The sequence below is a fragment of the Hemitrygon akajei genome, chromosome 1 (assembly GCF_048418815.1).
Source record: "Hemitrygon akajei chromosome 1, sHemAka1.3, whole genome shotgun sequence".
Classification (NCBI taxonomy): domain Eukaryota; kingdom Metazoa; phylum Chordata; class Chondrichthyes; order Myliobatiformes; family Dasyatidae; genus Hemitrygon; species Hemitrygon akajei.
In genome coordinates this window covers 141,426,565-141,443,435 of record NC_133124.1, presented here as the reverse complement: position 1 = coordinate 141,443,435, position 16,871 = coordinate 141,426,565, and the positions used below count along the sequence as shown (strand labels likewise).

General features: G+C 41.8%; 1 protein-coding gene across 3 annotated transcripts in view; it reads right to left on the bottom strand.

The window, feature by feature from the left end:
- LOC140731184 (uncharacterized) overlaps window positions 1–16,871 on the bottom strand; it is a 181,533-nt gene that overhangs the window by 164,172 nt on the left and 490 nt on the right. For all 3 annotated transcript variants that reach the window (XM_073052640.1, XM_073052632.1, XM_073052647.1), the window contains exon 2: window positions 9,870–10,044. In XM_073052640.1, the coding sequence (XP_072908741.1) occupies window positions 9,870–10,044 (175 nt within the window). The remainder of the gene's footprint in view (window positions 1–9,869; window positions 10,045–16,871) is intronic.

The window sequence follows — 16,871 nt, the reverse complement described above, 5'->3', positions numbered from 1 at the left end:
TAAAGTCAGGTATAGGAAGAGAAACAAAGATTTACAATTGGAAGAAAATGGAAGAAGGAAACAGGCAAGCTCGAAAATTTCAAAGTAAATTTATTATCAAAGTAGGTACATGCCACCATATACCGTACTACCTTGAGATTCATTTTCTTGCAGGCACTCACAGTAGAACCAAGAAATACAATAAAAAATGAAAAACTACACACAAGGACTGACAACCAACCAATGTGCAAAAGAATAAACTATGCAAATAAAAATGAGATAGATAGACAGACAGATAGATGATACTGACATCCCAAGTTGTGGAGTCCTTGAAAGTTAGTCCATAGGTGTTGGAATTATTTCAGAGTTGAGGTGAGTGAAGTTATATCCACACTGGGGCAGCTAGTAGAGCTACTGCCTCAAAGTTCCAGTGATTTGGGTTCAATCTGGACTGTACTGAGTTTGCACATTCTCCCAGGTTTCCCGCAGGTCCTCCAGTTTCCTCCCACAACCCCAGTTGGTAGTTGAACTGGCGATGTTAATGGCTCCTATGTGTAGGTGTGTATAGTGGAAGTCTATTGGGGGAAAACAAGATGAGGTGAGCATATGATTAACCTCTCAATGATCAGTGCAGACATGTTGGACTGAACCCTTATTTCTGTACTATATGACTTCATGATTAATTTTTTAAAAGCAAACTTTAATGACATTTTTAAGATCTAAAAACTTTGAAGGAATGATTCTCCACACTCATTTATTCACTTTACTTGAAAGAGGTTAATGAGCAGTCAATGACTTATCACACAAGTAATTATGGTACTCACTACAGGCAAGGGTATACTGGTCTAATATACTTAGCAACTGAGCCAACGATTCACTGTCCTCTGGGTGAAGAAATTGCTTTCCTGAATGTCAAACACCTTACAGTGAGACTGTGACCCCTGGTTCTAAGGGAACTTCATCCCCGAACTCACCCTGCCAAGCAGTCTGCTTACTCTCTTCTTATAGGATAAACTAACCATCAGTCTCACCACAAACAATCCCAGGAACCAAGAATGTGAACATTTGTTGCAATCCCTCTGTCAAATATATTATTAGATAGAGAAAACAGATCAATGCAGATTTAATATACCAATCCAGAGTTCAAAGTACATTTGAACGTGCTAGTCAGAGTAGAAATAGGAGGACATTTCAGATGAATACGTGGCTTGAAAAATGGTGCAAGGGGGAGGGATTCAAATTTCTGAGGCATTGGAACCAGTTCTGGGGGAGGTGGGACCGGTATAAACAGGACGGTCTGCACCTGGGCTGGACTGGAACCAATGTCCTAGGGGAAGCGTTTGCTACTGCTGATCAGGAGGCTTTAAACTAATGTGGCAGGGGGATGGGAACAAGTGAAGAGAGACAGACGGGTGTAAAATGAGGATAAAGTAGTAAGGTAAAAAGTAGTAAGGTGAAAAGTAAAAGTGGCAGGCAGGCAAATCCAGGGTAAAAAGCAAAAAGAGCCACTTTTCAACATAATTGTATAAGGGCTAAGAGTGTTGTAAAAACAAGCCTGAAGGCTTTGTGTGTCAATGTGAGGAGCATTCGTAACAAGGTGGATGAATTGAATGTGCAGATAGTTATTAATGAATATGATATAGTTGGGATCACAGAGACATGGCTCCTGGGTGACCAAGGATGGGAGTTCAACATCCAGGGATATTCAATATTCAGGAGGGATAGACAGGAAAGAAAAGGAGATGGGGTAGCTTTGCTGGTTAGAGAGAAGATTAACGCAATAGAAAGGAAGGACATTAGCCTGGAGGATGTGGAATCGATATGGGTAGAGCTGCATAACACTAAGGGGCAGAAAACGCTGGTGGGAGTTGTGTACAGGCCACCTAACAGTAGTAGTGAGGGGATGGCATTAAACAGGAAATTAGAAATGCGTGCAATAAAGGAACAGTAGTTATAATGGGTGACTTCAATCTACATATAGATTGGGTGAACCAAATTGGTAAGGATGCTGAGGAAGAGGATTTCTTGGAACGTATGCGGGATGGTTTTCTGAACCAACATGTCGAGCAACCAACTAGACACCAGGCCATTCTAGATTGGGTATTGAGCAATGAGGAAGGGTTAGTTAGCAATCTTGTTGTGCGAGGCCCCTTGGGTAAGAGTGACCATAATATGGTGGAATTCTTCTTTAAGATGGAGAGTAACATAGTTAAGTCAGAAACAAAGGTTCTGAACTTAAAGAAGGGTAACTTTGAAGGTATAAGACGTGAATTAGCTAAGATAGACTGGCAAATGATACTTAAAGGGTTGACGCTAGATATGCAATGGCAAGCATTTAAAGATCGCATGGATGAACTACAATTGTTCATCCCAGTTTGGCAAAAGAATAAACCAGGGAAGGTAGTGTACCCCTGGCTGACAAGGGAAATTAGGGATAGTATCAAGTCCAAAGAAGAAACATATAAATTAGCAAAAAAAATTGGCACACCTGAGGACTGGGAGAAATTCAGAGACCAGCAGAGGAGGACAAAGGGCTTAATTAGGAAGGGGAAAAAAGATTATGAGAGAAAGCTGGCAGGGAACATAAAAACTGACTGTAAAAGCTTTTATAGATACATGAAAAGAAAAAGATTGGTCAAGACAAATGTAGGTCCTTTACAGTCAGAAACAGGTGAATTGATCATAGGGAACAAAGACATGGCAGACCAATTGAATAACTACTTTGGTTCTGTCTTCACTAAGGTTCTGTCTTCACTAAGGAGGACATAAATAACCTTCCGGAAATAGTAAAGGACTATAGTCTAATGAGATGGAGGAACCGAGGGAAATACATGTTAGTAGGGAAGTGGTGTTAGGTAAATTGAAGAGATTAAAGGCAGATAAATCCCCAGGGCCAGATGGTCTGCATCCCAGAGTGCTTAAGGAAGTAGCCCAAGAAATAGTGGATGCATTAGTGATAATTTTTCAAAACTCCTTAGATTCTGGATTAGTTCCTGAGGATTGGAGGGTGGCTAATGTAACCCCACTTTTTAAAAAAGGAGGGAGAGAGAAACTGGGGAATTATAGACCGGTTAGTTTGACATCGGTGGTGGGGAAAATGCTAGAGTCGGTTATCAAAGATGTGATAACAGCACATTTGGAAAGAGGTGAAATCATCGGACAAAGTCAGCATGGATTTGTGAAAGGAAAATCATGTCTGACGAATCTTATAGAATTTTTTGAAGATGTAACTAGTAGAGTGGATAGGGGAGAGCCAGTGGATGTGGTATATTTAGATTTTCAAAAGGCTTTTGACAAGGTCCCACACAGGAGATTAGAGTGCAAACTTAAAGCACACAGCATTGGGGGTATGGTATTGATGTGGATAGAGAATTGGTTGGTAGACAGGAAGCAAAGAGTGGGAGTAAACGGGACCTTTTCAGAATGGCAGGCAGTGACTAGTGGGGTACCGCAAGGCTCAGTGCTGGGACCCCAGTTGATAACAATATATATTAATGATTTAGACGAGGGAATTAAATGCAGCATCTCCAAGTTTGCGGATGACACGAAGCTGGAGCGGTGTTAGCTGTGAGGAGGATGCATGGTGACTTGGATAGGTTAGGTGAGTGGGCAAATTCATGGCAGATGCAGTTTAATGTGGATAACTGTGAGGTTATCCACTTTGGTTGCAAGAACAGGAAAACAGATTATTATCTGAACGGTGGTCGATTAGGAAAAGGGGAGATGCAACGAGACCTGGGTGTCATTGTACACCAGTCATTGAAGGTGGGCATACAGGTACAGCAGGTGGTGAAAAAGGCAAATGGTATGTTGGCATTCATAGCAAAAGGATTTGAGTACAGGAGCAGGGAGGTTCTACTGCAGTTGTACAAGGCCTTGGTGAGACCACACCTGGAGTATTGTGTGCAGTTTTGATCCCCTAATCTGAGGAAAGACATTTTTGCCATAGAGGGAGTACAGAGAAGGTTCACCAGATTGATTCCTGGGATGGCAGGACTTTCATATGAAGAAAGACTGGATCGACTAGGCTTATACTCACTGGAATTCAGAAGATTGAGGGGGGGATCTTATTGAAACGTATAAAATTCTAAAGGGATTGGACAGGCTAGATGCAGGGAGATTGTTTCTGATGTTGGGGAAGTCCAGAACGAGGGGTCACAGTTTAAGGATAAAGGGGAAGCCTTTTAGGACCGAGATGAGGAAAAACTTCTTCACACAGAGAGTGGTGAATCTGTGGAATTCTCTGCCACAGGAAACAGTTGAAGCCGATTCATTGGCTATATTTAAGAGGAAGTTAGATATGGCCCTTGGGGCTAAAGGGATCGGGGGTATGGAGAGAAAGCAGGTACAGGGTTCTGAGTTGGATGATCAGCCATGATCATACTGAATGGCGGTGCAGGCTCGAAGGGCCGAATGGCCTACTCCTGCACCTATTTTCTATGTTTCTATATTTATTATAGAAGTATGTATACCTGGGAGAAGGCAAGGCCTTTGTCACATTTCACTTTCCATCAGTACATTCATCTCATCTTCACAATTTGCATACCAACACCAGCCACATTTCCAATAGGATGAAATGTGAAGTCATAATCTAATGATTTGCTTTATTTGTAAAACATCTGTCTTTATTCCTTACCTCTGCCTACATCTCTGCGAAGATGTAGGGGAGAAGGAAGAAAAAGATAATAAAGTTGATTGCATCGTTAGGGATAAACAGAGAGGAAGAGCTGGAAAGTTTCTTAAATGCATCTATTTTAATGCTAGGAGCATTGTAAGAAAGGTGGATGAGCTTAGAGCATGGATTGATACCTGGAAATATGATGTTGTAGCTATTAGTGAAACATGGTTGCAGAAGGGGTGTGATTGGCAACTAAATATTCCTGGATTTCGTTGCTTCAGGTGTGATAGAATTGGAGGGGCAAGAGGAGGAGGTGTTGCATTGCCTGTCCGAGAAAATACTACAGCAGTGATTTGACAGGATAGATTAGAGGGCTCGTCTAGGGAGACTAATTGGGTGGAATTGAGGAATGGGAAAGGTGTAGTAACACTTATAGGGGTGTATTATAGACCACCTAATGGGGAGCGAGAATTGGAGGAGCAAATTTGTAAGGAGATAGCAGATATTTGTAGTAAGCACAAGGTTGTGATTGTGGGAGATTTTAATTTTCCACACATAGACTGGGAAGCCCATTCTGTAAAAGGGCTGGATGGTTTGAAGTTTGTAAAATGTGTGCAGGATAGATTTTTACAGCAATACATAGAGGCACCGACTAGAGAAGGATCTCCTGTTAGAGTTAGAGAAGGACTAGTGTTGGATCTCCTGTTAGAGAATGAGATAGGTCAGGAGTCGGACGTATGTGTTGGGGAGCACTTCGGGTCCAGTGATCACAATACCATTAGTTTCAATATAATTATGGAGAAGGATAGGACTGGACCCAGGGTTGAGATTTTTGATTAGAGAAAGGCTAACTTTGAGGAGATGTGAAAGGACTTAGAAGGAGTGGATTGGGACAATTTGTTTTATGGGAAGGATGTAATAGAGAAATGGCAGTCATTTAAAGGTGAAAATTTGAGGGTACAGAATCTTTAAGTTCCTGTTAGGTTAAAGGGAAAGGTTAAAAGTTTGAGAGCGCCATGGTTTTCAAGGGATATTGGAAACTTGTTTCAGAAAAAGAGGGAGATCTATAATAAATATAGGCAGCATGGAGTAAATTAGGTGCTCGAGGAATATAAAGAATGTAAAAAGAATCTTAAGAAAGAAATTAGAAAAGCTAAAAGATACGAGGTTGCTTTGGCAAGTAAGGTGAAAATAAATCAGAAGGGTTTCTACAGTTATATTAATAGCAAAAGGATAGTGAGGGATAAAATTGGTCCCTTAGAGAATCAAAGTGGACAGCTATGTGTGGAGCTGAAAGAGATGGGGGTTGATTTTGAATAATTTCTTTTCTTCGGTATTCACTAAGGAGAAAGATATTGAATTGTGTAAGGTAAGGGAAACAAGTAGGGAAGTTATGGAAAAAAAGACAATTAAAAAGGAGGAAGTACTGGCACTTTTAAGGAATATAAAAGTGGATAAATCTCTGGGTCCTGACAGGATATTCCCTAGGACCTTGAGGGAAGTTGGTGTAGAAATAGCAGGGGCTCTAACAGAAATGTTTCAAATGTCATTAGAAACGGGGATGGTGCCGGAGGATTGGTGTATTGCTCATGTGGTTCCATTGTTTAAAAAGGGTTCTAAGAGTAAACCTAGCAATTATAGGCCTGTCAGTTTGACGTCAGTGGTGGGTAAATTAATGGAAAGTATTCTTAGAGATGGTATATATAATTATCTGGATAGACAGGGTCTGATTAGGAATAGCCAGCATGGATTTGTGCGTGGAAAGTCATGTTTGACAAATCTTACTGAATTTTTTGAAGAGGTTATGAGGAAAGTTGACGAGGGTAAAGCAGTAGATGTTGTCTATATGGACTTCAGTAAGGCCTTTGACAAGGTTCCGCATGGAAGGTTAGTTAGGAAGGTTCAATCATTAAGTATTAATATTGAAGTAGTAAAATGGATTCAACAGTGGCTAGATGGGAGATGCCAGAGAGTAGTGGTGGATAACTGTTTGTCGGGTTGGAGGCTGGTGACTAGTGGTGTGCCTCAGGGATCTGTATTGGGTCCAATGTTGTTTGTCATATACATTAATGATCTGGATGATGGGGTGGTAAATTGGATTAGTAAGTATGCAGGTGATACTGAGGTAGGTGGCGTTGTGGATAATGATGTAGTTTTTCAAAGCTTGCAGAGAGATTTAGGCCAGTTAGAAGAGTGGAAGATGGAGTTTAATGCTGATAAGTGTGAGGTGCTACATTTTGGTAGGAATAATCCAAATAGGACATACATGGTAAATGGTAGGGCATTGAAGAATGCAGTAGAACAGAGTGATCTAGGAATAATGGTGCATAGTTTCCTGAAGGTGGAATCTCATGTGGATAGGGTGGTGAAAAAAGCTTTTGGTATGCTGGCCTTTATAAATCAAAGCATTGAGTATAGGAGTTGGGATGTAATGTTAAAATTGTACAAGGCATTGGTAAGGCCGAATTTGGAGTATTGTGTACAGTTCTGGTCACCGAATTATAGGAAAGATGTCAACAAAATAGAGAGAGTACAGAGAAGATTTACTAGAATGTTACCTGGGTTTCAGCACCTAAGTTACAGGGAAAGGCTAAACAAGTTAGGTCTTTATTCTTTGGAGCGTAGAAGGTTGAGGGGGGACTTGATAGAGGTATTTAAAATAATGAGGGGGATAGAGCGAGTTGACGTAGATAGGCTTTTTCCATTGACAGTAGGGGAGATTCAAACAAGAGGACATGATTTGAGAGTTGGGGGCAAAAGTTTAAGGGTAACACGAGGGGGGATTTCTTTACTCAGAGGGTGGCAGCTGTTTGGAATGAGCTTCCAGTAGAAGTGGTAGAGGCAGGTTCGGTATTTTCATTTAAAGTAAAATTGGATAGGTATATGGACAGGAAAGGAATGGAGGGTTATGGGCTGAGTGCGGGCCAGTGGGACTAGGTGAGTGTAAGCGTCGGCATGGCCGAGATGGCCTGTTTCCGTGCTGTAATTGTTATATGGTTATATATGGTTATAATTCATTGCACTTACGAAGGCAACATATCCTCTCTGTAGACTTACTGATGAGCTGCAGGACAGGGTATTGTGAAGCCATTAACCAGGAGAAAGCTGGAATTACTTCATGAAGTGAGCACCTCTCATTGCACAAGGATGAAAAAAACAAACCATGCATAATTCTCTCTTTCTCTAGTGAGTTTTATGATGAGTAACATAAAGGTGTGTTTGAATTGATGCACTTTCAGACCCAATGTGCATCTGATGAGGCCCAGACTTGCTGAACAAGGAATGTGGTAATTCTTTTAAAAACATGCATTTACTTTAAAACAGTGGCTTAAATGCTTACAAAAATATAGAGGGATCCTCTCAGTTAACTGTGTCCATAAACTGTAATTAATTACCAGTTCTACTTATAAATTCAAATTTCCATTTACTATAAAAACTGGCTGTGCATCTGCTCTAGTGCAACAACATTCTATGAGTGTACCATGCTGTGCTGCTTGTGTAACAGATTTATACATGTATTTTCCATTTTAAATGGCTGAAATATATACAGAGAGGACGTCAAGAGGCTTGCCAAATGTTGAGAACAACCACCTGAGTTCCAACATGGACAAGACAAGCGATGATTGTGGACTTCAGGAAGGCAAAGGTTGATCACTCTCCATTGTACATCAATGGCTCTTCATGGAGAGAGTGAAGAGTACAGAGTTCCTCGGTGTGCATATAACAGCACTCTAACCTGGACCCACGACACCTTCTCATTAGTCAACAAGGCACAGCAGCGTCTACTCTATCTGAGGAAGTTGAGGCGTGCAATGCTTCCCCCCCCCCCCATGCAAACATCTTTCTACAGGGGCAGCATCGAGACTGACCTGTCTTGCTGCATCATTTTGTTTTACGGAAGCTGCAAGGCGTTGGAACGTAAGTCCGTACAGAGGACAGTAAAAACCACCGAGAGGATTATTATGGTCTCCTTCCACACCCCCCCCACTATTGTGACATTTACTGGGAGAGTTGTATACAAAGGACCAAAACTTTGTAGAGGATACCTACCACCTATCCCACAATCTCTACCAGCAGGAAAGAGGTACAGGAGCACCAGGGCTAGGACTGTCTGACTGGGCAACAGCTTCTTCTCTCAGGCTGTGAGACTGATGACACCACCAAGATTTTTGCCCTAGGATGTGGGCAATACGGTTTTTGCACTAGGATGTGGGCAGTACAGTTTTTGCACTAGGATGTGGGCAGTACAGTTTTTGCACTAGGAGGTGAGCAGTACAGTTTTTGCACTAGGACGTGAGCAGTACGGTTTTTGCACTAGGACGTGAGCAGTACGGTTTACCTGTGCTGATATCAATGTTACATTGAATATCTGTAGTCATAGAACACTACAGCACAGAAACAGGCCAAGTCTGCTAAATCTTCCTGAAGGTATTTTGCAGTCAAACGGGGGTTTTGATTTGCCTTTCTAGCAATCCTACGAACAGTCCTCTCAGAAAGTTTTCTTGGTCTTTCTGACCTCAACTTGACCTCCACCATTCCTGTTAACTGCCATTTCTTAATTACGTTACAAACTGAGGAAACAGCTACCTGAAAACCCTTTGCTATCTTCTTATAGTCTTCTCCTGCTTTGTGAGCATCATTTATTTTAATTTTCAGAGTGCTAGACAGCTGCTTAGAGGTACCCATGGCTGCTGATTGTTGGGACAAGGTTTGAGAAATCAGGGTATTTATAAAGCTTTGAAATTTGCAATCACCTGGCCTTTCCTAACGATGACTGTGAACAAGCCATAGCCCTAACAAGCTAATTAAGGTCTGAGACCTTGGTAGAAGTTATCTGAGAGCTCAAATCTCTTGGGGTGCCCAAACTTTTGCATGGTGCTCCTTTCATTTTTTTCACTCTAAAATTGTACAAAACAAAAATAATACACTAACCTTGCTTAAAATGTTGAAAAGAATGTTTCATCTTTAACTTTATGTCTTTTGGAGATCAGTTCATCTTAACTCACTTAACTATTCATAGTAACAGAAATTTTGACCAGGGGTGCCCAAACTTTTGTATTTTCTTTTCCCTGTGTTATTAATTCAATATCTCATTCAACATCTATAATTACTCTGGGCCTGTGCTGTTCCCAAGATCTGCTGAACCACGAGACTGTTGTGGCCCAGCCGACAAAATTCGCTCTCATTGTTGTAAATCCTCTTTTGATCATACAAAATAAAACATTTTATTCTGTCTAAGCTTGTACATGTGGATGGATCCAAAATATCTCACCTTGAGGCTGAAGCAATGTTCCTTCTCTCTGGAGAGATGCATAATTTAGGAATGGTGGAATCACAACGATTAGAAGAAGGTACTTTAAAACTGAGATAAGGCGAGAACAGATTCTCAACAATGAAAATGAATCTGCATTGGTTTCTGCAGAACAACCTCGTGGTGTATTGGTTTTCTGGAGAAGAAAGAGACAAGTAAACAAAATGGTGGCAAAACATTTGATGCAGGACAAACTACCATATCAAATTGTGCACATACCAGCAGTAATAAAATAAAATTAAATGCATTAGGAGTTCAAAACACATTGCTTTATCTCCCCTCTATCCAGTTTTCCACTGCTTGTCAGTGAAACACTTGGACAAAGCAAGCTGAGTAGGAACTGAAATCTTCCTGCAGGGGTTCATTATTAAAATATTGAACCAAACTTACTGGCCATATTATCCCTGGCTACAATTTTCAATATTCCTCCTTGATGTGCTCTGGTAGCTTTTATTACAATAACGAATAATGAAATCATGAACAGCCGTGAACTAAAAGAAAGCAGAATAAGCTTGAGGAGCTGAAAACATTGGAATTGTTTTCTCACTAATAGTACATGTTTACACTACTTTCTTTATTTAAGTAGTATAAATCCAAGTTTATTGTCATCAGGGTCTCGGTCCGAAACATTGGCTACTCTTCTCTCACGGATGCTGCCTGACCTGCTGAGTTCTTCCAGCATTGTGTACGTATTCTTTGATCCACAGCATCTGCAGTTGTATTTTAGGGTACTTCCTACAGTGTTTCTTTAGAAATCCATTCAAGTGTTCAATGACAAGCCAAAACTCATTAACCTCAAGTTAATGAGCAGACGGCGTGAGCAGGTGTTTAGTGCTGTTTGCCTGTGTTTGACCGGTCTCTCTCTCTCTCTCTCTCTCTCCCTCGCATTTGCTGCTGTCAGAGGAAGGTGCCTGCATTTGACTTGTCTCTCTCTCCCTCTGATTTGATGCTGCTGGAGGATGGTAGGGTGGTGGGTGTGTACCAGGCACTGCCAGGAGTGGTGAGAGAAGCACCTAGATTAGGGATATTTAAGACACTCTTAGATAGGCACATGGGCGACAGAAGGAAGGGAAGGGGTAGGTTGATGTTAGAGTAGGTAAAAGGCTGGCACAATATCATGGGCTGAGTTGTACTGTTCTATATTCTGATGAACACCAATATAACACACATTAATGTGCAGTTGATGGCATTGAATGAAAAGGAAATATTGGCACAAATGCTGGGGAAACTCTCCAGTGTTTTATTGAAACATTTTATAGACACCTTATAAAGTTATAAAATAACATTACCCCTAGGGAGAGTTGTAGAACAGAGACTGAGGGGTACTAATATATAGTTCAAGGGGCGCAAACACATAGTTCCCTGAAAGTGGCAAAACATTTAGTCCGGATGGTGAACGAAGTATACTGTCTTTGCTAAGGTAGTAAAGTTTCAAACTTAGGGCATAGGTTAAGGTCAGAGGAGGAAGGGTTAAATGGGAATTGAAGAGCAAGTTTCTTCCATACAGTGTATGAACATATGTGAAATTGGCAAAGACAGATACAATTACAACACTGAAAAGACATTTGGTCAGGTACATAGGCAGGAAGGGTTTAGAGGGATATGGGCCGAGCACAGGTAAAGGGGATCATCTCAAATATGTAGTGCATTTAATAGCTCAGTATTTTTTGAGTAATATTGTAAATATATTGTTTGATGAATCATTCTTTGTTTACATAATTCATTACAGGTTATATGTAAGAAGTATGTGAATAGCATTCATAATTACACCACCACATCATATGCGAGTGCCACACTAAAAGAAAAAGCTAGTAGACTTGTTTTTCAGGCTCCCATGTCTTTCTTTCAATCAGCTTCTGGAGTTACAAAACATAACAGGGGCAATAAGGAAATTTTAAAATGAACCCAAGGTGACTACCTACCTAGCTGTTGAATCTGCAGCTAACAATAATAAATTTTTAAAAAGTAGAAATGACTGACGACCTTGGAAAGACAGACACATTCGACTGCACAACAGATAACAGGATGATGCATACTGAATGAACCGAGCAGTATTTTGAAGCAAATGATATAACTAATGAAAAGTGAATGCTAGAGTTACTGACTGCAATAGGTCAAAAAGCATACAGTTTGTTTAGAAGTCTGAATGTTCCAACCAAACCAGCTGAAATCCCACATCCCACAGATGTGGGAATTCGGGATACCTGACTGCCTCCCTGGTGAATACATCTGCAGGAGTGCACCCAACTTCAATGCCTGACTGACCGAGTCAAGGAGTTAGAGCTGGAGTTGGATGTACTCAGGATCATTCAGGAGGCTGAAGCTATTATAGGCAAGACTTTTGAAGAGGTGGTCACACCCAGAGTACTGGCTTCAGACAGCAGATGAGTGACTACCAGCAAAGGTAAGGGGATTAAGAAGTCAGTACAGGGTTTCCCCTGTGACCATTCCCCGCAGCAATAAATATACCCCTTTGGATATTGTTGTGGGGGGGGGGGAATGACCCATCAGATCACTGCAGCAACTGTCAGGCTGCTGACACTGTGGCCGACTTTCAGCCTCGACAGGGAAGGGTAAAGTCAGGCAGTATGGTAGTTATAGAGGGCTCTAAAGTTAGGGGGACTGAATTCTGTGGCTGCTAAACAGACACCAGAATGGTGCATAGCCTCCTGGGTGCCAGGGTCCATGATTTATCAGAGCAGCTGCATGATATTCTCTAGGAGAAAGGGAACAGCCGAAAGTTGTGGTGCACATTGACACCAATGACATAGACAGGAAAAGGAAAGAGGTCCTACACAGTGAGTATAGAGTTGGAAAGAGGCTGAAGAGAAGGACCTCCAAGGTTGTAATCTCCAGATTATTCCCTGTGCCATGGGCTATTGCAGGTAGGAATGGGGTGATAGCACATATAAATGAGTGGTTGCAGAGATGTTGCAGGGGACAGGGTTTCACGTTCTTGGATCAGTGGAACCTTTTCTTGGGAAGGGGTGAACTGTACAAGAAGGATGAGTTGCACCTGAACTGAAGGGGAACCAATATCCTGGCCAGGTTTGCTGATGCTACTCAGGAAAGTTTCAACTAGTCTTGCTGAGGGCTGGGAACCGGAGCCCCAGGTCAGTAAGGGAAGAATTGGACCAGAAGGTAGATGTCAGGAAAAGTATTAAAAGGCAAAATCGAAATAACAGGTATGATGTGTCAGATATTTTGAAGTGTGTATATTTTAATGCTAGGAGTATTATGGGTAAGGGTGATGAACTTAGAGCGTGGATCAGTACATGGAACTATGAAGTTGTAGCCATTACTGAAACTTGGTTGAGAGAACAACAGGAATGGGTAATTAATGTACCAGGTTTTCAAAGTTTCAGAAAATGCAGAGATGGTGGTAAAAGAGGAAGTGGAGTTGCACCTCTAATCAGAGACAATATCACTGCTACACTTAGAGGAGACAAAATGGAGGGGGCTACTCCATTTGGGTGGAACTCATAAGTAGGAAGGGTGCAATCACACTGATGGGATCGTACTACTGACCCCACAATAGCCACTGAGACAGTGAGGAACAGATATGTAAACAGATAAAGGAAATGTGTAAAAATAATAGGGTTGTTGCCATGGGGAATTCCAACTTCCCTAATATAAACTGGGACCTTCTTGTAAGTGGTTTAGATGGGGCTAAATTTGTTAATTGCATCCAGGAAGGTTTCTTAAATCAGTATGTGGACGGTCCAACAAGAAGAGGGGCCATACTGAACTGGGTGTTAGGTAATGAGCCTGACCTTTCTGTGGGTGAACAGTTGGGAACAGTGACCACAAATCTTTCAGGATAGCTGCAGACAAGGATAGGTATGGTCCTTGTGGGAGAGTTTTATATTGGTTTTGGGGAAATTACGAGGGCATTAAGCAGGAACTAAGAAGCATTAACTGGGAACACCTTTTCTCTGGTGAGTCCACATCAGACATGTGGAGGGTGTTTAAAGATCAATTGCACAGAGTACAGGAAAGGTATGTTCCTGTTAGAAGGAACAACAAGGATGGAAAGATAAGAGAATCTTGGATGTCCAGAGAGGGGATGAATTTAGTCAAGAAAGTTAGTAGGAAGTTAGAATCAAATGAAGCACATGAGGAGTATAAAGAAGCCAAAAAAGAACTAAAGAAGGGAATTAGGAAAGTGTGGGGGGGGGGGGGGGGGGGGGACTGAAAAGTCCTTAGCAAGTATGATTAAGGTGAATCCCAAGGCATTCTATACATACATCAAGAGCAGGAGGATAACTGGGGAGGGGATGATAGATAGATAGATAGATAGATAGATAGATAGATACTTTATTCATCCCCATGGGGAAATTCAACTTTTTTTTCCAATGTCCCATACACTTGTTGTAGCAAAACTAATTACATACAATACTTAACTCAGTAAAAAATATGATATGCATCTAAATCACTATCTCAAAAAGCATTCATAATAGCTTTTAAAAAGTTCTTAAGTCCTGGCGGTTGAATTGTAAAGCCTAATGGCATTGAGGAGTATTGACCTCTTCATCCTGTCTGAGGAGCATTGCATCGATAGTAACCTGTCGCTGAAACTGCTTCTCTGTCTCTGGATGGTGCTATGTAGAGGATGTTCAGAGTTTTCCATAATTGACCGTAGCCTACTCAGCGCCCTTCGCTCAGCTACCGATGTTAAACTCTCCAGCACTTTGCCCACGACAGAGCCCGCCTTCCTTACCAGCTTATTAAGACGTGAGGCGTCCCTCTTCTTAATGCTTCCTCCCCAACACGCCACCACAAAGAAGAGGGCGCTCTCCACAACTGACCTATAGAACATCTTCAGCATCTCACTACAGACATTGAATGACGCCAACCTTCTAAGGAAGTACAGTCGACTCTGTGCCTTCCTGCACAAGGCATCTGTGTTGGCAGTCCAGTCTAGCTTCTCGTCTAACTGTACTCCCAGATACTTGTAGGTCTTAACCTGCTCCACACATTCTCCATTAATGATCACTGGCTCCATATGAGGCCTAGATCTCCTAAAGTCCACCACCATCTCCTTGGTCTTGGTGATATTGAGACGCAGGTAGTTTGAGTTGCACCATATCACAAAGTCCTGTATCAGTTTCCCATACTCCTCCTCCTGTCCATTCCTGACACACCCCACTATGGCCTTGTCATCTCAAGGATAAATGGGGGAACATTTGCTTGGAAGCAGAGAATGTGAGAGATGTACTTAATGAGTATTTTGCTTCATTGTTTACCAAGGAAGAAGATATGGTGGACCAGGAGATCAGTACTGAGCGTATAAATATGTTACAGTGTTTAGAAGCCAAGGAGAAAGAAGTGTTGGGCCTCCTGAGTATTAAGGTGGATAAGTCCCCAGGGCCTGATGGGACTTTCCCCAGGTTATTGGAGGAGGCAAGAGATGACCAGTATCTTCATTCCTCTCTAGCCACAGGTGAGGCCCTGGAGGACTATCAAGTGGCAAATGCTGTACCTCTATTTTTAAGACTGGAACAAGGGAAATTCCTGGGAATGACAGACCAGTGAGTCTATCATCAGTTGTAGGGAAATTGATGGAAAAAGTTCTCTGGGATTGGATATATGGGCATTTGGAAACCCATGTCTCATTAGGGAGAGACAACAAGGCTTTCTGCATGGCAATTTGTGCTTTACCGAATTAATTGAGTTTTTTGAGAAGATGACGAGAGATTGAGGAGGACAGGGTAGCGGATGTGGTCTATATGGATTTTAGTAAGGTGCTTGACAGAGTCCCTCATGAGAGGCTAATTCGGAAGATTAAGATGCATGGGATCTGCAATGAATTGGCTGTTTGGATCCAGAACTGGCTTGTGCATTGAAGACAGAAGGCAGTGGTTGAAGGGAGTTATTCGAGCTGCAGGCCTGTAATTAGTGGGATCTGTGCTGGATCTCTGCTGTTTGTGATGTATATAATCGACCTGGATGAAAATGTAGATGGGTGGGTTGGTAGTGTTGCAGACTGGGCAAAGACATCGCAATATAGATCAGTTGCAGATATGGGCAGAGAAATAGCAGATGGAGTTTAACCCAGATAAATGTGAGGTATTGCAATTTGGTAGGGCAAATGCAAGGCGACAGTACACTCTTAAGGGGCAAGATTCTTAACAGTGTTGCTGAGCAGAGAGATTTTCGGTTCAAAGTTTTTAGCACCTTGAAAATGGCTACAAGGTCGATAAGGTGGTTAAGACTTATGGAATGCTTGCTTTTATTAGTCGAGGCATTCAGTTCGAAAGTCAGGAGGTTATGTTGGAACTTTATAAAACTCTGGTTAAGTCACATCTGGAGTACTGTATACAGCTCCGGTCACCCCACTATAGGATGGATGGTGAGGCTCTGAAGAGGGTGCAGGAGAGGTTCAGCAGCATGCTGCCTGGTTATACGTAAAAAGTACGTGAATGGCATACCTCATTACAGCACCATGTCACGAGTGGACGGCTCACTGAAAGAAGAAACTAAGTAGACATGTTTTCCCGGCTCCCTGTTTTTTCCCCCAATTAGTTTTTGGAGTTTCAAAACATAACAAGATAGGCATCTCAGCCAGTGTGAACAACTTGGACTAAAAGGACATTTTCAATGCTGCAGGATTGTACAGCTGACACCCCAACAGCACAGCAGGGGCTGAGTGGGAGAGGATCTGAAGGGTGTGTGGGGAAGTGTGAAACAGAAACATGTGGCTGTACATAATACAGTAAAATTCATCAAATTGCCTGTTGCACATTTCAGCCAGGTAGGCCTCTGCTGTGCCCATCTCAGTCCCAAACAGCCTGCATCTTACTCCCTAACTATGGCCTCTCGTCCTAGACTTCTCACTCTCCCTGCAATTAATCTATCAAGCACTTTAAGAATTTAAGATTTTACATTATAAAAATAAATTTGCTGTGTATTGTCAAAACTTCAGTTGTGCAGATAGAACATATAGAAACATTACTTGGAACA